The sequence below is a fragment of the Cyprinodon tularosa genome, unplaced genomic scaffold (genome assembly GCF_016077235.1).
Source record: "Cyprinodon tularosa strain WSP-4 unplaced genomic scaffold, ASM1607723v1 ctg609, whole genome shotgun sequence".
NCBI classification, from domain to species: Eukaryota; Metazoa; Chordata; class Actinopteri; order Cyprinodontiformes; family Cyprinodontidae; genus Cyprinodon; species Cyprinodon tularosa.
In genome coordinates, this window is record NW_024039351.1 from 411,521 (window position 1) to 428,841 (window position 17,321).

The 17,321-nt window shown below is 40.5% G+C and overlaps 1 protein-coding gene across 1 annotated transcript; it reads left to right on the top strand.

Moving 5' to 3' along the window:
- The first annotated feature begins 1,905 nt into the window (after positions 1–1,905).
- On the top strand, positions 1,906–13,016 carry LOC119798057 (carboxypeptidase A2-like). The gene is made up of 12 exons (XM_038307398.1): positions 1,906–1,927; positions 2,010–2,145; positions 3,628–3,709; positions 4,131–4,265; positions 4,343–4,441; positions 5,918–6,019; positions 6,104–6,205; positions 6,280–6,390; positions 6,541–6,631; positions 8,991–9,190; positions 12,592–12,676; positions 12,755–13,016. The coding sequence occupies exons 1-12, from the start codon at positions 1,921–1,923 to the stop codon at positions 12,940–12,942; spliced, it is 1,338 nt and encodes a 445-aa protein (XP_038163326.1). The 5' UTR covers positions 1,906–1,920; the 3' UTR covers positions 12,943–13,016.
- The last annotated feature ends 4,305 nt before the right edge of the window (positions 13,017–17,321 follow it).

The following is a 17,321-nucleotide window of genomic DNA, read 5'->3' on the forward strand; positions in this document are numbered from 1 at the left end:
TGAAAACCCAGGGTCAGGTCACACTGAAATTGTTTTTAACTCTCCAGCCTTGTTTATAAAAGTTGACCCTGGTAATCTTTTGAGCGAGGTCGCGGATGGCAGTACCTCGTCGACTGGGAGGGCTACGGTCCTGAGGACCGCACCTGGGTTCCTGGCTCATACATCCTCGATCCGTCCCTGATCGAGGAGTATGAGAGTTCCCTCCCGTCCACTTCCTCAGGACCGCCAAGAGGCGGTCGTTGAGAGGGGGGTACTGTTGGGATCTGGAGAAGTACCACCTTTCTCCAGCAGAGTATGCCGTGGGTCTCCTGGGCTGGAGCCCTCCTGCAAACCTGGTTCTCGTCAGCCCATCAGCAGAACCGCTCTACTTAAGCAGCTGCCAGACCTTCCTTCAATGCCACAGTGTTGACCAAGTTTGGTTAGCAAACCAGAGCCTCTGTGATTACTAGAATCTTTGTCTCCCAAGAGAAACCCAATTCTAACCTGCCACTGTCTTCTCACTCACAGGAAACCTGTCTCTTGTCTGAAGCTCTGGATGAGCTTAGCCTGTTACCTGCCTGCCTGCCTTAGAGAGCCAAACCTGAAGATCTCACTCTGGAATCAACCTGCTGCTCTCAGGGAAAGAGCTGATCAGTCAAACCAAGGTCTGTCACTGGAAAGTCAGAAGCTAGACGCTGCTGCAGCTGAGCACTCTGCTGAACCAACAGTCTCTGGACCCAACCGGTTCCCTCTCTCAAAGGAGAAAGCCTGAACCTCTTCAAGGTATTTCCAGAAACATCTGAAACTCAACAATTCACCTGTTTAACTGGCTAATCAAACTATCCGTCTCTGCAGACGCCAGAGAATCCTGCCTGTGTATATAATTGACTTGCTGACCTCGACGTCTAATGTGAGATCCCTTGGTGCTTTAAACTTTTTACCTATAAGCTACAGTGAGCCGTTTTTCTGCTAAGGAAGTGCGTCCGTCAAAGAAATACGTCCGTCAGTGAAAAGGAAAAAAGAAGAAAAAGAGAAGTGAAATATAAAGACAGGAGAAAAAAGAGATTATCAATAAAAAAGATGAAGAGAAAAAAGGAGAAAAGATATATATATAGTACCGCCTATTGTTTCGGCCGCAGGCTGTGGAGTTTTTTCCCTCGGTGGCTCTGTTGTTTTGCTTCCAGGTCACGGGCGGAAACACCAATTTGTTAAAGTGAGGAGGATTTCTCCCCTTGGAAGTAAAGGCTGTATCCCCCGGGGGCCTCCTCACCGGTTCTTTTCCTGGGAGCAAGTTATTTACTACTCTTAACTCAAACTGGGTAAAACCATATAAAAAGGACTATAAAAACAGGAGTAAAAAAGTTACAGAGTTTGTTCCAGATCAGGTCGTTACAGGACAGAGAAAAATGCTTAGAGCTATGCACAGCTGTGGTCTCAAAAATCACGTCCGCAAGCGTCCGGCAAAGTTTGAGCCCCGAACAACGTCATCTCCTGCTTCTTATACCTTCTGAGTCTGTGTTGCATCATGTGGATGCTTAGCTGTCCGTATCAGAAACTGACACGCCATCCATGTCTTGAACTCCATGCAGCTCGCCTCTCTGTCTCAGGGTTACAGATAGCCTTCCTCTATCATACCGGCTGCAAGATGTGCCCATATCCTGTGTACTTCTAAAGACACAAAGGCTGTCTTGATTAGATGACCTCCGTACACACAGTGACATCCACCATGTGAAGGAAGGCCTTCTGCTCTGTCTAATCTGACTAACAAAATAACAATGCACATGATGTATAAATAATAAAACCTAACAAGTATTACTGATATGCCTTATTCCAGTTAGTTTCTAAAAATGTTTCTCTGAGCAGAAACAAACCGTTTTAAAGCTGGTGCAAACATCGGGTAGCTTGGCTTTATCTGCAGCTGTGGAGTGAAAAGATAACCCAATGCTTGGTAAGCATGTTTTTCCATTTTCCTGGTAACTGATAAATGTGACTAACCAATAGATTAGCTCATTTCTCCTGTGTGAGAACAGCCCAGCTGATCAACCATAATAAAAGGAGCTTAGACAAGCTGAAGCCTCACATGTTGACCTGTCCAGACAAGATGAAGGGGCTTTGGTTTCTGCTGGTGCTTGTGGCTGTGGCCAAAACTGAGAGGATCTTCACTGGGTGAGTTTGTCATTCAAAAACAACATTTATGCTTGTGTCAAAATTGGTGAGCCTAGCCGAAAAAAAGGGAGAATTGAATAGTCCTTTCTGCCTTTGATCACCTCATAGATATACAAGGCAGTTGCTGCATGTTTAACAGTTTATTTGAAATATTGTAAGAACCCCCCTGATGACGACTTACATAAACTATTAGGAAAAAAACTAATATAATGTTAGTTAGAATAAAAATAAGTTAGAGGCATAAAATCCTGGTGCGGATTAGTGAATTCCCAGGCTATGTCATTTTCTCTTGGTATATAATCACACAAAAACTGTTTAGCTACAGTCAGTTTTTTACTTTATTAAATTACTAGGTTAGCAAGACAGGTCTTTGAGGGTCAGAATTCTAGCTGACAGACAGATGTTCAAATACTTATTTGCAGCTGTTTAATAGAAATAAATAGTTAATACAAATAAATAGAAAATGACATATTGTCATTTCTCTCTCACAGTGGACATGTACCTGCAATTACAATTTCCCTCCATTAATTCTAAGTGGGAGAACTTGCAAAATAGCAGCGTGTTTATATATATATATATATATATATATATATATATATATATATTTATATATATATATATATTTATATATATATATTTATAAATATATGCCTCTCTAGCCCTCAGAGTGAGGACCATTTTTCCAATTTCACCATCACATTGAGGACCACTTGTTGCAAAATGAGGAGATTTTGCCGGTCCACACATGCTATTTTGCTAATGGTTAGGTTTAGGGTAAGGTGTCAATTGGGTTACGGTGAGGTATGCATTGGTAATGGTTAGGTTTAGGGTTAGTTTTCAGGTTAGGGCATAGAAAGGATTGAAAATGACTGAAAGTCAATGGGAGTCAACACATGGTCCTCACTTGCCTTCACTTGCCCCCTCTCCAAATGTGGGTACACACCCATGCCATTATTGCCGTATGGTGATTAGGAAGGATGAAGAAACTCTGAGACTCTTACAGGATAAAACCATATTTGGAAGAAAAAAGGTTACATAATTTCTGTCTATATTAAGTGTAAAAAGCATCACTATTTCACAACTTTTAACGGAAATGATTGCACTCTGCCTGACATCACCGCTCACTGATATCAGTGACCATGAGTCACCTTCTGGGGACATGTATGATTTGAGCGAAATATGAGGAAAGAATAGCATCATAACACTTTAAAAAGTTGATTTTTCATTGCTTAGTATGATAATCTCCTTAAACCTTCCTTACTCCATTTAAACATTTCCTGATTGCTCTGAATCCAATGAGTATTCGGGTTAAACAGTAAGATTTGGTCAAAAAAAAAAAAAAAGAATGTAGATGATTAATGAGCTGAAATACTTTTATTGGCAGTCAAGAGAGGCTCTGCCTTCGAATCTGGTTGGGCGTTATCTACTAATTCTACCATTTTGCAAAAAAAAACACAAGTAACTAAAATGGATCTGTTTCAGTGACCAGGTCATCAGAGTTGAGGCGCAGTCGGAGGAACAGATCAAGCTGCTGCAGATTCTGGAGTCTAAAGGAAAGTGGAACGTATGGAAACACAAACCTCACACACTTTTCACAGCATTTAGGCTCTCTTAGCTGTTTTTTTTTTTTTTTGTAAGCTGCTAATTGACTTTCCCTTCTAATGCATTAAAACCATAGATTAGCCTTTTATCATGTATAGATTAATTTTTTCTCCAAAAAGAACCTTCATTCAGATAGTTAAGCATTTGAGTACAGACAACTTTTTAAGAAAAATTGCATAAACATTTTAGTTTCCTATACTGACTCACTTACACATGAAAAGAGGAGATATTGATCGTTCTCTGATTGGCTCATCTGGTATTTGCTGCTATCAGAGGCTATGAACAGACCTGTTACTCATCAAGCTTCATATTCCATTAATAAAAGATTCTGATTAGTAATCAACGCTGTTCTGTGAAACTGTCAAACGACTTCCTGATTCCAGCTGGACTTCTGGCTCCATCCGGTCTCCACTGAGCTCCCTGTAGATGTCAGAGTGCCCCGTTCCCATCTTAGTGACGTGAAGGAATACCTGCATGCTAATAGCATCCCTTTCACTGTCATGATTAAAGATGTCCAGGTTTGAAGCTCCCAAAGGTTTACTTTAAAAATCTGGGGGATGAAATGAAGTTAACTTCATCTACCCGCGATTTTCAGGAGCTTCTAGATCAGGAGAAAGCCGAGATGGAGAGGAACCATATCAGGGAGCGGAGCACCATGAGCTTTGACTTTGGAGCCTATCATACCCTAGAGACGGTAAGACTCACACATGAAAAATCCACAAACAAATCCCTTCCTGTGATCCACCTGAGGCAGATTAAAAATTACAGATCAGAAACCTAATGATGAGGGCATAAGGCAAGCGCCAAAAGGCTGTTGTTCCTTGCTATGGTGGTAATAATAAATAACTGAACTTTATTGATCTGACATTGGAGAAATGTACTCCCTGCATTTAACCCATCCCCTTTGGGAGCAGTGGGCTGCCATTGTGCGGTGCCCAGGAGGCAAATGGTGGTCTTGCTCAGAGAGCCAGTGTGGCAGTCTGTGGGAGTGGGTTTGGAACTCACAACCTCAGGATTCCAAGCTCTACGCCCTAACCACAAGGCTGCCACTCCCATACCCACTCCTGGTTTTAAATGTTTCTGATTGTTACTATGAAAACCGTATTAACCAGACATCATTTGCTGCACTAGGATAGCAATCAGTTCTCACTTATTTCTCTTCTTCTATTCGTGTCTTTTATGTCTTCCATTACAGCTACACTTTGTGTGAAAGCACAGATGAGGTTTTTATTCCCTTCACTTTTAGTCTTTTTCTGGTATTTTTTCCAAGATGTCCCTGTGTTTCCCTCCATCTTCCCTTAATCTTTGATCAACATTCCCGTCTTATCCAAAAACCAAAAAAAAACCCATAGCCTGATGCTACCCCTACCATGTTATAGTACACTGCCTGAATCTGTTTTCAGGGTCATATGCAGTGTTATACCACACATTTAGGCCAAAACCTGCTCTCTCTATGGAGTCAATTTTGTTCCAGTTTTGTTGCAAGAAAAAACATGTGTTTGTAAAAAAAAAAAGAATTAAAACCTTGAAAAGTTTGTCAATCAGAAAAAGGTTTGGGTAATAATTGCAGTTGTTGCAGTCAAAACCACAACAATATCTAGCACACTTGAAACTGTTACATTAAAGACTACATAGAAAACGAATCATTAAATTAATTTAATATACATGAGAAAAATAAACAAGTAGAGGTTCTACTTCATACACACTGTTAAGAACAAAAAATTAAATAAAGTTTTTACCTTATATAATATAAAATAACTTTGAAAAACTGTAATCTTTTTGTAAAAAAAAAAAGTTTTTTCCTCCCTGTATGGGTAGAGAAAAAATATTGACCTGATTTTATTTTGTTCAAAATAAAAAAAATAAATAAAAACTTTTGACATGATGATCTAGATTTAACTGAACAGAAGTCCTGCAAATTTAGTTTTATATTTTTAGAGCTCTGGCTTTGACAAAATTAGACTATATAGACACTGGCCACATTATTGACTTCATTCAGGAGCTGCATGGTTATAGGTGGATGCACAAAAATAAATGGCAGATTAATCATCACATGATGGCCATGACTTATCTATCTGATTCCCAAGCGTTAGTAATGTGTGGCCACGACTTAACATCTTGGGGGAAAAAAACAGTCTCTGTAGTTACGTGACACCTTATTTCCATACAGATCTACAGCTGGATGGACACACTGGTGGCTCAGCACCCAAAACTGGTGACTAAGCTGGAAATCGGCAGATCCTATGAGAACAGACCCATGTACGTCCTGAAGGTAGGAAAGATTTCAACAGGGAAAAAAAGGTAAATTTTAAAAGATTTTTAATAAGCAGCACATTTTGGTTGATTTTGTTTTTAGTTCAGCACTGGAGGCACCAACCGCCCTGCTATCTGGATGGACCTGGGCATTCACTCCAGAGAGTGGGTCTCTCAAGCCACAGGAGTGTGGACAGCCAACAAAGTAGGACAAGAGTGGAGCTTAAAAAGTCTTGCTTGTTATACTTCTTTTCCTGAATACCTTGTGTTCCTGCCCAGATTGCCACAGATTATGGCAGTGATGCATCTTTGACCTCTCTTCTGGACACCATGGATATTTACATGCTCATCGTGGCCAACCCAGATGGTTATGTTTTCAGCCACACTAAGGCAAGTCACCACTGCTTCAAATAGCTGTTTTCCTGTTATTAATTTTGTCTTACAGCAACCATATTTCCCCTTTTCTATTGAGCCATTTAAATAAAATGAGTCTAAATCGAAATTCAAAGAGAAAGTTATGATAAGCTTTATGGTTTGCAGGATCGGATGTGGCGTAAGACCCGTTCTAAGAACTCCGGCTATCAGTGTGTTGGGGTCGATCCCAACAGGAACTGGGATGCAGGATTTGGTGGTCAGTTTTGCACAGATGCTACATCAAAACTATCTGTTCACACAAAATTAACGTTAACATGAAAGAAATGGTATAAGATTATTGTCAAGTATGGCGTAACATTTTTCAGTCATGAAATTTGAAGAAAAATGTAATCTACTAATGAAACTTTAGAAAAAAGTTTTAATCAAAAAAAGTTTTAAGATCACATTTTGCGGTTTTCTACAATTTTAATCCTTGGAGTTCTATTTGTTCCTGTTGTACTTTTTAATTTTGGTACTTATTTTTTATTTTGCAATTCTATTTCATATTTAAACTTTTGAAAAGCTTCTGTCACTGATGGGGAAGTGATTTCATCTGTAATAGGAGTGAAGACGCATTTCTGTTGCTCTGCTGGACGTCAGCAACAACATATTAGTTGGTCCAGACCGTCTGGCTTGAAATAAAGAGAGCGTGATCCGTGAAACACAATTTAAAAAAAAATAAATTCATAACACTGAAATATTAAAAGAAATTACCTTTAAAAATATTAAATTTGTGAAAAATTGTGATTTAAATATTACATTTTGATTAATATATTCAGGTTTTAATTTTGTATTGTATTTTCTTTTTCAAGGCTTTATTGTAAATAGAAACCAGGACTGTAGTAAAAGGGGTTTATCTGGTAATAAATGAAGAGCTGGAGAATGCAGAGTATGAACTTTAGAGCCAGGGAGTTTGAATTTAGGGTTATAAGGTTTGAGAACGGTAGTGGCCCGCCAGTAATGGATCCACATTAGCTTGTCTAAGAAGATGAATCCATGGGAGCAGAGATCTAAGCAGACTTTTTGCGGGAGTGGCATGGAGCTTGGAATCCTAAGGTTCTGAGTTCAAGCCCCGCTCCCACAGACTGCCACTCTGGGTTCCTGAGCAAAGACCCATAACCCCACACTGCTCCCCGGGCGCCCCACGATGGCAGCACACTGCTCCCTAAAGGGATCGGTTAAATGCAGAGTTACATTTCTCCAAAGAAATTAAGAAAAAGTTCAATTATTATTCTTAAAAACTCCAATCTGAAACATTCGAAGGATTAAGCAGCTCCCCCACGTTTTTCTTTCCTTACTACATTTTCAAAGGAGAAAACAAACCTTTTCAAAGCTGTACTTTAATCAGTTCATCTCAGTTTGGTATTTTTATCAATTATTAAAAAGATGCATGATTATCTTGTGTGGTTTTGATTAATCATTTTATTATTTTCAGAAAATATATTCCGGGTAATATTTTTGTTTAGATCCCTGTTTGGGGCAGTCTCCTCTTAAAAATAATGACAAATGGGGGATGCTTTAGATGGTTTAGATGCTTGTCAGTACCAAAACATCCCCCGGGACACCTTTTTTTCCTCAAATGTTTTGGGTACAAAATAAACGCAAAAGGCAAAAATGACCTGATTCCACTAAATCTTCCTAAATTAATGTTAACATAACCATGATAACATTTCTAATTGTTCTAATCCCGATTGGAATAACTATTACTATCATCCTTTATAAGAAACCTGTTAATATTTACATAAAATATGAAAACTATTAAAACATTGCCTGCAGGTAAGATATTGAACGTTTAAAAACTTTAAACCTCACATCCAACTATTTTTCAGTTTTCTTTAATGCGTTTCTTCTTCCTGGTGATGGCCATCTAGAATTGCCCTGCTTAAGATGGCTGTCTGTTGGGGGAGCTCTGCTAGGTCAAGTCTGATGTTCTTTTATAGCTCCTACTTTGCTGGATCTGATTTTTTTTTTTTTATTCTTTTTGGACTTTTGTAACAATAGCAACCATAGAAAGTTTCAGTAAAATCTCTACAGCTGAAAAAAATGCTTTAACAGCTTCTGAAAGATCAGATCAGTAAAAAAAAGGCAGGAAGGATGATGAACTTCCTTTTCACCAGAATGTCAAACACCAACAGAATGTCTTCAATCAGTGGCTTCTCCAGATCCATTGCACGACAGAAAGAAATTCTTTCTGCCTACAGCTACCAACACCTACAGCTGGTTGGGAAAGAGTTGATGAGTTATTACAACATTTATTTTCCATTTGGACTTATTAAATGATTATTGAATAATAATTTTATATCCATCTACAGTCGGCTGGTTAATTAGATTAAAGTGGTTGTTTGTTATTAGTCAGATGGTCAAAATCCAGATCAATTAAAAAGTCTGTTTATGTTTTGATTTGGAACCTAAAAGCAGCACTGTGCTGGGACAGAAGCAATGCTTTTATTGGACTTTGGTTGTTTCACTCGACTAAGTCATACCTCAATGATTATACCATGACAAGTCAAAAACTGTAGAACATATTTCTTTAATTTTTGCTGCTTAATATGTACTTTAATCCAAACTGTGTCCAGGTCCTGGTGCCAGTAGCTATCCCTGCTCTGATTCCTATCACGGTCCTTCTGCTCACTCTGAGATCGAGGTGAAAAACATAGTAAATCTGATCCAGAGCCACGGCAACTTCAAGTCCTTCATCTCTGTGCACGCATACTCCCAGCTGCTCATGTACCCTTATGGCTATACCTGCAGGAGTGCTCCCGATCAGGCTGAGTTGGTAAGAAATGAGGCACCAAAGGAAGCAGTAATTGCTTCAATTTTTTGTTGCTTTTTAAAGTGACATGCATGGGTACAAGGTATAGTCCCCTTACCTCAGAAAGGAAGATCTCCCATCTCACTGAGTTTGTTTTAGGTTTAAGAAATTCACAAATAGGTGGAAGGCAAACAACTGTTTAGATGGGAGCCTTGCTTCAGTTAATTTTGGCAATAAATTCAAAAATGCCATTCCAGCAATATAACAGAAAGATATGAAAAGTTCTGTTTTTGTGACAAGAAAGTGAGGATTATTCATGTAGTGCCAGCAGTTTAATTGTATGCAAGTGGAGAGATGTTAGAGTAAAAATGTAACTGTTTAGTTTCAGAAACTGATAGCTAAAATGTAATTTGCAATGACTACATAATCCAACATTGCTGATCCCTAAATATCCATAATCCTAATTTTTAGAGCTGATTTTTACTCCCCATGAGTATGTAGTGATTGATATTTACTTGCATTGAGTCGTTCACTCTGTAGCCCTAGAAACTGAGCATGCATGCAGCGACAGTGGAAAGAGAAATTCCCTTTTAATAGAAAGCAGCAGCAGAACTGGTTACATGCATGCAACTGATGCCGAAACTACAGCAGAACCAGGCCCAACTCTGCCATGAAGTGAACAGCAGCAGCAGCCTAGGTGAAATTTCCTGCATGATGGAGTTACAGCTAAACAGAACCAGACCACATGAAGCTTCTGTGATGACCAAAAGCAGAGATAGCATAAAGTTTGGAGTTGAAGATGATGAAAAGGGGTCCCTGTCTTCTCCAGCAGCCTAAGCCAATAACAGCATAACTATAGAGATGGCTCAGGAAAGCGACATCTTATAGAGTGCTGGAAAAACAATGGCATGTCATAAAAACTTGAGTAATATGTACATTGTTCAGTTAAAAGGGTCCTAGAATGATTCTATAGGGTATTTGGTGGTGGTCCTTAAAGTCTCTGAATAGGATGTGAAACATTGGTTGGGCTGAAAATGGCATATTTGTTTTTCTATGAGCCCTAACGCAAACCTGGTTATTGAAGTAGTTCTAATCCGCACATGGTTCATGAATTATTATATTGCCTGCACGCTCTCATCCGCATTAAAAAACACCACCTGGCATAGTCTAAAATCGGGGATAATAAATCTGCCTCCGTGAACAACTATCTACACTATATTGCCAAAAGTATTTGCTCACCTGCCTTGACTCACATATGAGCTTAAGTGACATCCCGTTCCTAATCCATAGGGTTCAATATGACGTCGGTCCACCCTTTGCAGCTAGAACAGCTTCAACTCTTCTGGGAAGGCTGTCCACAAGGTTTAGGAGTGTGTTTATGGGAATTTTTGACCATTCTTCCAGAAGCGCATTTGTGAGGTCGCACACTGATGTTGGACGAGAAGGCCTGGCTCTCAGTCTCCGCTCTAATTCATCCCAAAGGTGTTCTATCGGGTTGAGGTCAGGACTCTGTGCAGGCCAGTCAAGTTCATCCACACCAGACTCTGTCATCCATGTCTTTATGGACCTTGCTTTGTGCACTGGTGCACAGTCATGTTGGAAGAGGAAGGGGCCAGCTCCAAACTGTTCCCACAAAGTTGGGAGCATGGAATTGTCCAAAATGTCTTGGTATGCTGAAGCATTCAGAGTTCCTTTCACTGGAACTAAGGGGCCAAGCCCAGCTCCTGAAAAACAACCCCACACCATAATCCCCCCTCCACCAAACTTTACACTTGGCACAATGCAGTCAGACAAGTACCGTTCTCCTGGCAACCGCCAAACCCAGACCCGTCCATCAGATTGCCAGATGGAGAAGCGCGATTCGTCACTCCAGAGAATGCGTCTCCACTGCTCTAGAGTCCAGTGGCGGCGTGCTTTACACCACCGCATCCGACGCTTTGCATTGCACTTGGTGATGTATGGCTTGGATGCAGCTGCTCGACCATGGAAACCCATTCCATGAAGCTCTCTGCGCACTGTTCTTGAGCTAATCTGAAGGCCACATGAAGTTTGGAGGTCTGTAGTGATTGACTCTGCAGAAAGTTGGCGACCTCTTCGCACTATGCGCGTCAGCATCCGCTGACCCCGCTCCGTCAGTTTACGTGGCCTACCACTTCGTGGCTGAGTTGCTGTCGTTCCCAAACACTTCCATTTTCTTATAATACAGCTGACAGTTGACTGTGGAATATTTAGGAGCGAGGAAATTTCACGACTGGATTTGTTGCACAGGTGGCATCCTATCACAGTTCCACGCTGGAATTCACTGAGCTCCTGAGAGCGACCCATTCTTTCACAAATGTTTGTAAAAACAGTCTGCATGCCTAGGTGCTTGAATTTATACACCTGTGGCCATGGAAGTGATTGGAACACCTGATTCCAATAATTTGGATGGGTGAGCAAATACTTTTGGCAATATAGTGTATATCAGGGAGACTCCCTGGAGACTTGGGATGTCTGTTACCGGCCCCAGCCCCCCCTCCTCCGGCTGAGGACAGGCGGCTCATGGCTCTCTGCTGTGGTCCGGTCCAGTCAGCGGCCCAGCAGTCAACACTTTATACCCGCCCCCCCGGGGTGTGACAAAAGTACAGGCCACAGTCAAATAAGGTAACGTCCTCGAATTGACGTGAATTCGGTGCTTCGTTTCAAGCGCTTGTTTTATGGTGGAAGTTTAGAATTGTGAAATTTGCAGAGAAAGGAGGTGTTGATGAGGTTTGAACTTCTCTGTACGTCCATTTCACCCATTGAACTATCGTTATTCATCTATGACAATGTTAACTCGGTTTTGCATTCTGTGACCCCTTTAATAAAACTGTAACCAACCTTCCCAGGTTTTCTTTTGAATATATAGACAAACTGCTGGCATAGAGTTTCATACTACGTCATAAACATTTCCACTTTAAGGAGATTTTTTTAAGTGCAATAATTAGTTTGGAAAAACATGACTGCTCTTTGTGGTGAGCCTTTGTCTTTTAGGATTTTTACATTTCTCTGGTACATTACAATTATATGATGCCTCCCCACTACAGCTGTGCGAACTCTTTGGGATGATAACTCCCCATAAAACATCTGAGATATCCCTTTAACAGGCCTGGAAGACTGTATTTTACTTTGTCCTACAATACCATAAGGCATCATCCGACTTGGTATATAATGTAAAGTTATCAAAGATATCAAAGATATTATAAACTCCTGCTTTTTAAAATCATTCTACATTTTATAAGAAATAAATGATTCTTACCTAAAATAAAACATCAGAGCAGATGAATAGTGCAACTATATTTAGAATTTTTTTTTTTTGGCCAGCTTTCCCCAGTTGAACTTCAAGTTTTTTTTTCTTTTATACATATTAATATTTTCCGTAATTCTTATACCATTTTCGTTTGTAGGACTCTGTTGCTAGAGCTGCAGTGCAGAAACTCACTTCCCTCTATGGCACCACCTACAGCGTTGGAAATATCTGCAACATCATCTGTAAGTAACACTTCTCCTTAAAACAACATTTGAAACCTTATTTCTAAGCTACAAGCCTGTTTCTTCCTCTTCTTTCAGATCAAGCCAGTGGCGGGAGCATTGACTGGTCCTACGATATCGGCATAAAATACTCTTTCGCTTTTGAGCTGAGGGACACTGGTAACTATGGTTTCATCCTGCCAGCCAATCAGATCATCCCCACTGCCTCTGAGACGTGGTTGGCCCTAAAGCACATCATGGAGTATGTTCGTGACCACCCCTATTAGTGGCTGAAGGTTTCATATTAAAAACAGCTTTTTTCTCAGACATCCTGGGACCAATAAAGCTTCTTTTCATCTCATTCTCTGCTGTCTTTTTGTGTTATAAAGTTGTATTTAATACATTTGGCAACAGTAACGTAACAGAAGAAAAGGACTGGCCAACAAAGACCTCAGCGACTCCCCATTACTAAGGGGTGGAGCTGGTTTTTTTTGGTTCAATTTGCATGTTTTCTAAGCCATAACAAGGCTTTTTTGGGCTACTCTTCAAAGCTTGGAACTCAACGCTAATCCAGACATTTTAATTTAAAAAAAGCTTCCTGGATGGAAAGCGATACGTCTTTAAACTTCAAAACAAAGTCCAGTGGTTTTTTTTTTTTTTTACTTTTTTGAAAAAGGGTTAGGCCTTTATGATAAAGTTTTCAGGTTTATTTAATTCAACCGGAACATTTGTTTACTTTTAACTTTGTTTCTAACTTCTTGTGGTCCACAACAAAAAACATTCACAGTATGTAGTATGTTGAATGATGGTGAAGTCCTTTGGAAATTGGAATTACAGTTGTGTCTAGTAATTCTCAATGATTTTGCTGGTAAAGCAGGAAGAATGGCGCTAGGCTTACTGCACCATGACCTCACTGTCGGAAGATGTCAGGAGTGAGGTTTTACTATATTTGTGCAAAAATGGCCACTCCCGGAATCCGTGAACGCAAAGTTCACTGATTCATTTCGTTACTGATTAATACTAAATTCAATAAATCCCTGCAAACTTATTGGTTTTAGGTATAAATAAGCCAGACTTTTCCTTTAAAGTCGATGTGATCAAGAAAGCAACTAAACCACTTTTCCATGTTTGCCTTCATCTTTTTCCCAGGGAAGCTAGATCCTTGTAGTTAGAACCATGGGCTAAGGCGGAGTTAGACAAATAAGCTTGCAGGTTTGTAAGGGCAGGCACCAGGGGCGTTGCTAGGCACAAAGCTTTACTGGGGCACTGGCCCCCTAGTGCATATGCCCCTCCTTCCATACATAAATACCTACAAGCACACTGCCCAACCCTGATACATTCCTACCAAAATTACCAGTTGAGATATTAATGAGTATAAGAGCATATTTGTTTTAACAAACATGAACATTTTCAACATTGCAGCTATAAAAAATAAGACATCAACAACTTTGACAAATAAAAAGTTTCCTTATACACATTCTGAAGTAATCATTAATTCCTAGGTTACAGAGTTTTAGTTCGGGGGAAAGTTTAACTCATCCTGAGATAAGTTTTCCTTTTATTTTTTGAGCATTAAAGTGTACCTCCTATTTTTCATTTTTGCAAAGCGGTCAATCAATAGACTGTGACTCAGCTTAGAAAGTTCTTCCTTTTCAACTGATATAATAGCAGGATGATGGAGCCTGTGTTGTCCCATTGTGCACCTCGGCCAAGTGTGGAGCCTTCTCAACACACTGAATGACCTTTCACAACTCCAGCTGTAGACTGGGATGGTGAGGAGATCTGGATGATCTGCGTTAGTGTTGGGAATATGATGTTATCAAGCAAGTTGAAAACACTGCATATCCTTGATGACAAGGCTTTCTTTTTCAACCAGGAAAAGCTTTCAAACCATTTTGAATTAAATTAACGTTTTTTTTACTCCAAATTTGTCCTGGGGATAGTGGGACAACTTCACTTGTTTAGCACCATCATGCTTTCACCCTAAGTCACTAATGTCCCCTTCTTGTTTGTGGAAGCTGGTTGTTGCTCCCTCATCACCTTCATGGTCCTGTCTCTCCTGTTCTTCACCTGTCTCTTGCCTGTCAGTCTCGCCTCCTCCTCCCTTTCTTACTCCAGCACCTTCATTCTCATTCTCTACAGCAAACATTAAAAAAACGTAAATTTATAATTATGTAAATATCTATTATATTGCTTATAACATCCCTAATTTAACTAGTTAGCTTAAATCACTAATTCATCACAGGACCTTACCTCCCTCCCTCTCATCTTGTGTTACTGCTTCCCTGTCTCTGCTTCGTGTGAGGAATTTCCTGATATCCATCTACAAACCAATGCAGTAATTTTCTGTTAGTAGCCTATAAATCATGTGGTTTCACTGGGAAAATAATAAAATTGACAGGTAAGAAACGTTACCAGAACTAAAAATGTGTCGCGGCCGCACAGTGTCCCATCCAACTCAGTTGAGAGCAGTGTGTTAGTTTACCTGCAGTTCATGCAGTGACATGTGCTGACGTGGGGGCGCTAATACATCCTCAATTTGGAGTTAACAACACACTTGCTGCGCATTTGAGTAGAAATATATGTCTCCTTCCGTTGGAATTATCTAAATTGATGCATTAAAAAAATGTAATACTGTTGCAAATATTCATGAGATTTATACTGGGGCACAGCTCATTTATACTGGGGCACGTGCCCCAGTAAATGGGGTCTGGCGACGCTGATGGCAGGCACCACAAGGGATAAAGAGTTTGTGTTACTCTGGAGCATCTGGGTATGCTCAGCAAAGGGAAGGAGTAAATCATTTAGAGCAGTCAGCCTCTGCTACTCACTTGGAAGTTGCTGGTCCCAGCTCATCCCATCTGTAAGCCTGAACCATTGAGTCCTTGATTTGGAGAAGTTGTGATATCATCAGATAAGGGCTGGACCATCTAGTAGGGCAGTCAGTCAGTCCGTCCGTCCATCCGTCCAACATGTCCTGGGCCTTCCTCGAGGCCTCCTCCCAATGGGACATGCCTTAAACACCACTCGAGGGAGATGACCAGGAAGCATCCAAAACGGATGCCCGAGCCACCTCAGCTGGCTCCTTTCGACATGGAGGAGCAATGACTCTACTCTGAGCTCCCCCCGGGTAACTGAGCTCCTCACCCGATCTCGAAGGGTGCGCCCAGCCACCCTGCCAAGGAAACTCATTTCGGCCGCTTGTATTCACAATCTTGTCCCTAGGCATAGGTGAGGGTGGGAACGTAGATTGATCGGTAAATCAAGAGCTTTGCCCCCTGACTCAGCTCCCTCTTCACCACGACAGTCAGATACAGCGACCGCATCACTACCGCTGCACCAATCTGTCTATCAATCTCATGCTCCATCCGTCCCTCACTCGTGAACAAGACCTCTACATACTTGAACTCCTCCACTTGAGACAAGGACTCTCCAGAGACCTTAAGAGGGGAGTCCATCTTTTCCAGTTGAGAACCATGGTCTCAGATTTGGAGGTGCTGATCCTCATCCCGGGCACTTCACTCTCAGCTGCAAACCACCCCGGTGCACATCAGGTCCTGGTTTGATAAGGCCAACAGGACAACATCATCTGCATTCATTCCCAAACCAGACACCCTCCGGTCCCTGGATGCGCCTAGAAATTCTGTCCAAAAATGGAATGAACAGAACGGAGAGAAAGGGCAGTTCTGACAGAGACTATCATGCACAGGTAATAGCTCTGACTGCTGGTGAAGATTCTTAGTCATCCAGGTCATAGTCATTCCAATAAAAGAACATTAAAAACAATCCACTGGACTTTATTTCCAAGTTTGACAACGTTTAGTTTCCCATCTAGGAAGCTTTTTCAATTCAAAATGTCATAGAATGTCACAATAGAGTGTTCTGACCAGCTGTCTCAATGTGTGGTGTGGAGGGTGCAGCACCTCGGACTGGAAGGAAGTGAGAAGAGTGCTGAGAACAGCATGGAGTTTTCCTCTCTACTGCCACAAAAAGCGTGCTTGGTGTGAGGGATTGCCTTTAAGTCAATCAGCGGGTTTCCCTTAGATAGAAAACTTTGAACCAATCTGTTTTGTCTCTGTACAGTGCCTTGAGGTGACCTATGTTCTGCATTGGCACTATATAAATAAACTGAAATTAATTGACATTTTATTGAACCTGGTTATTAATATTATTTTTTATTCTAGTTTATTAATTCTTAAATTGTTTCTTTTTATGCAAAGCCCATTGGCTACCCCTGTGGTTTTAAATTTGCTATAGAAATAAACTTGATTGACTGATACCTCTTAAGTACGACTTTATATGTCTTAAATTTCACCTTAAGAGTCAAATTTATTATTGTATATCACACAAGAACACAGACACACGTGTATATATATATATATATATATATATATATATATATATATATATATATATACACACACACTGTGTGCAGAATTATTAGGCAAACGAGTATTTTGACCACATCATGCTTTTCATACATGTTGTCCTACTCCAAGCTGTATAGCCTTTAAAGCCAAATCCCAATTAAGTAAATCAGTTGGTGTGAATCCCTGTAATGAGAAGGGGTGTGGCCTAATGACATTAAAACCCTATACAAGCTGTGCTTAATTATTAGGCAACTTCCTTTCCTTTGGCAAAATGGGTCAGAATTGAGATTTGACAG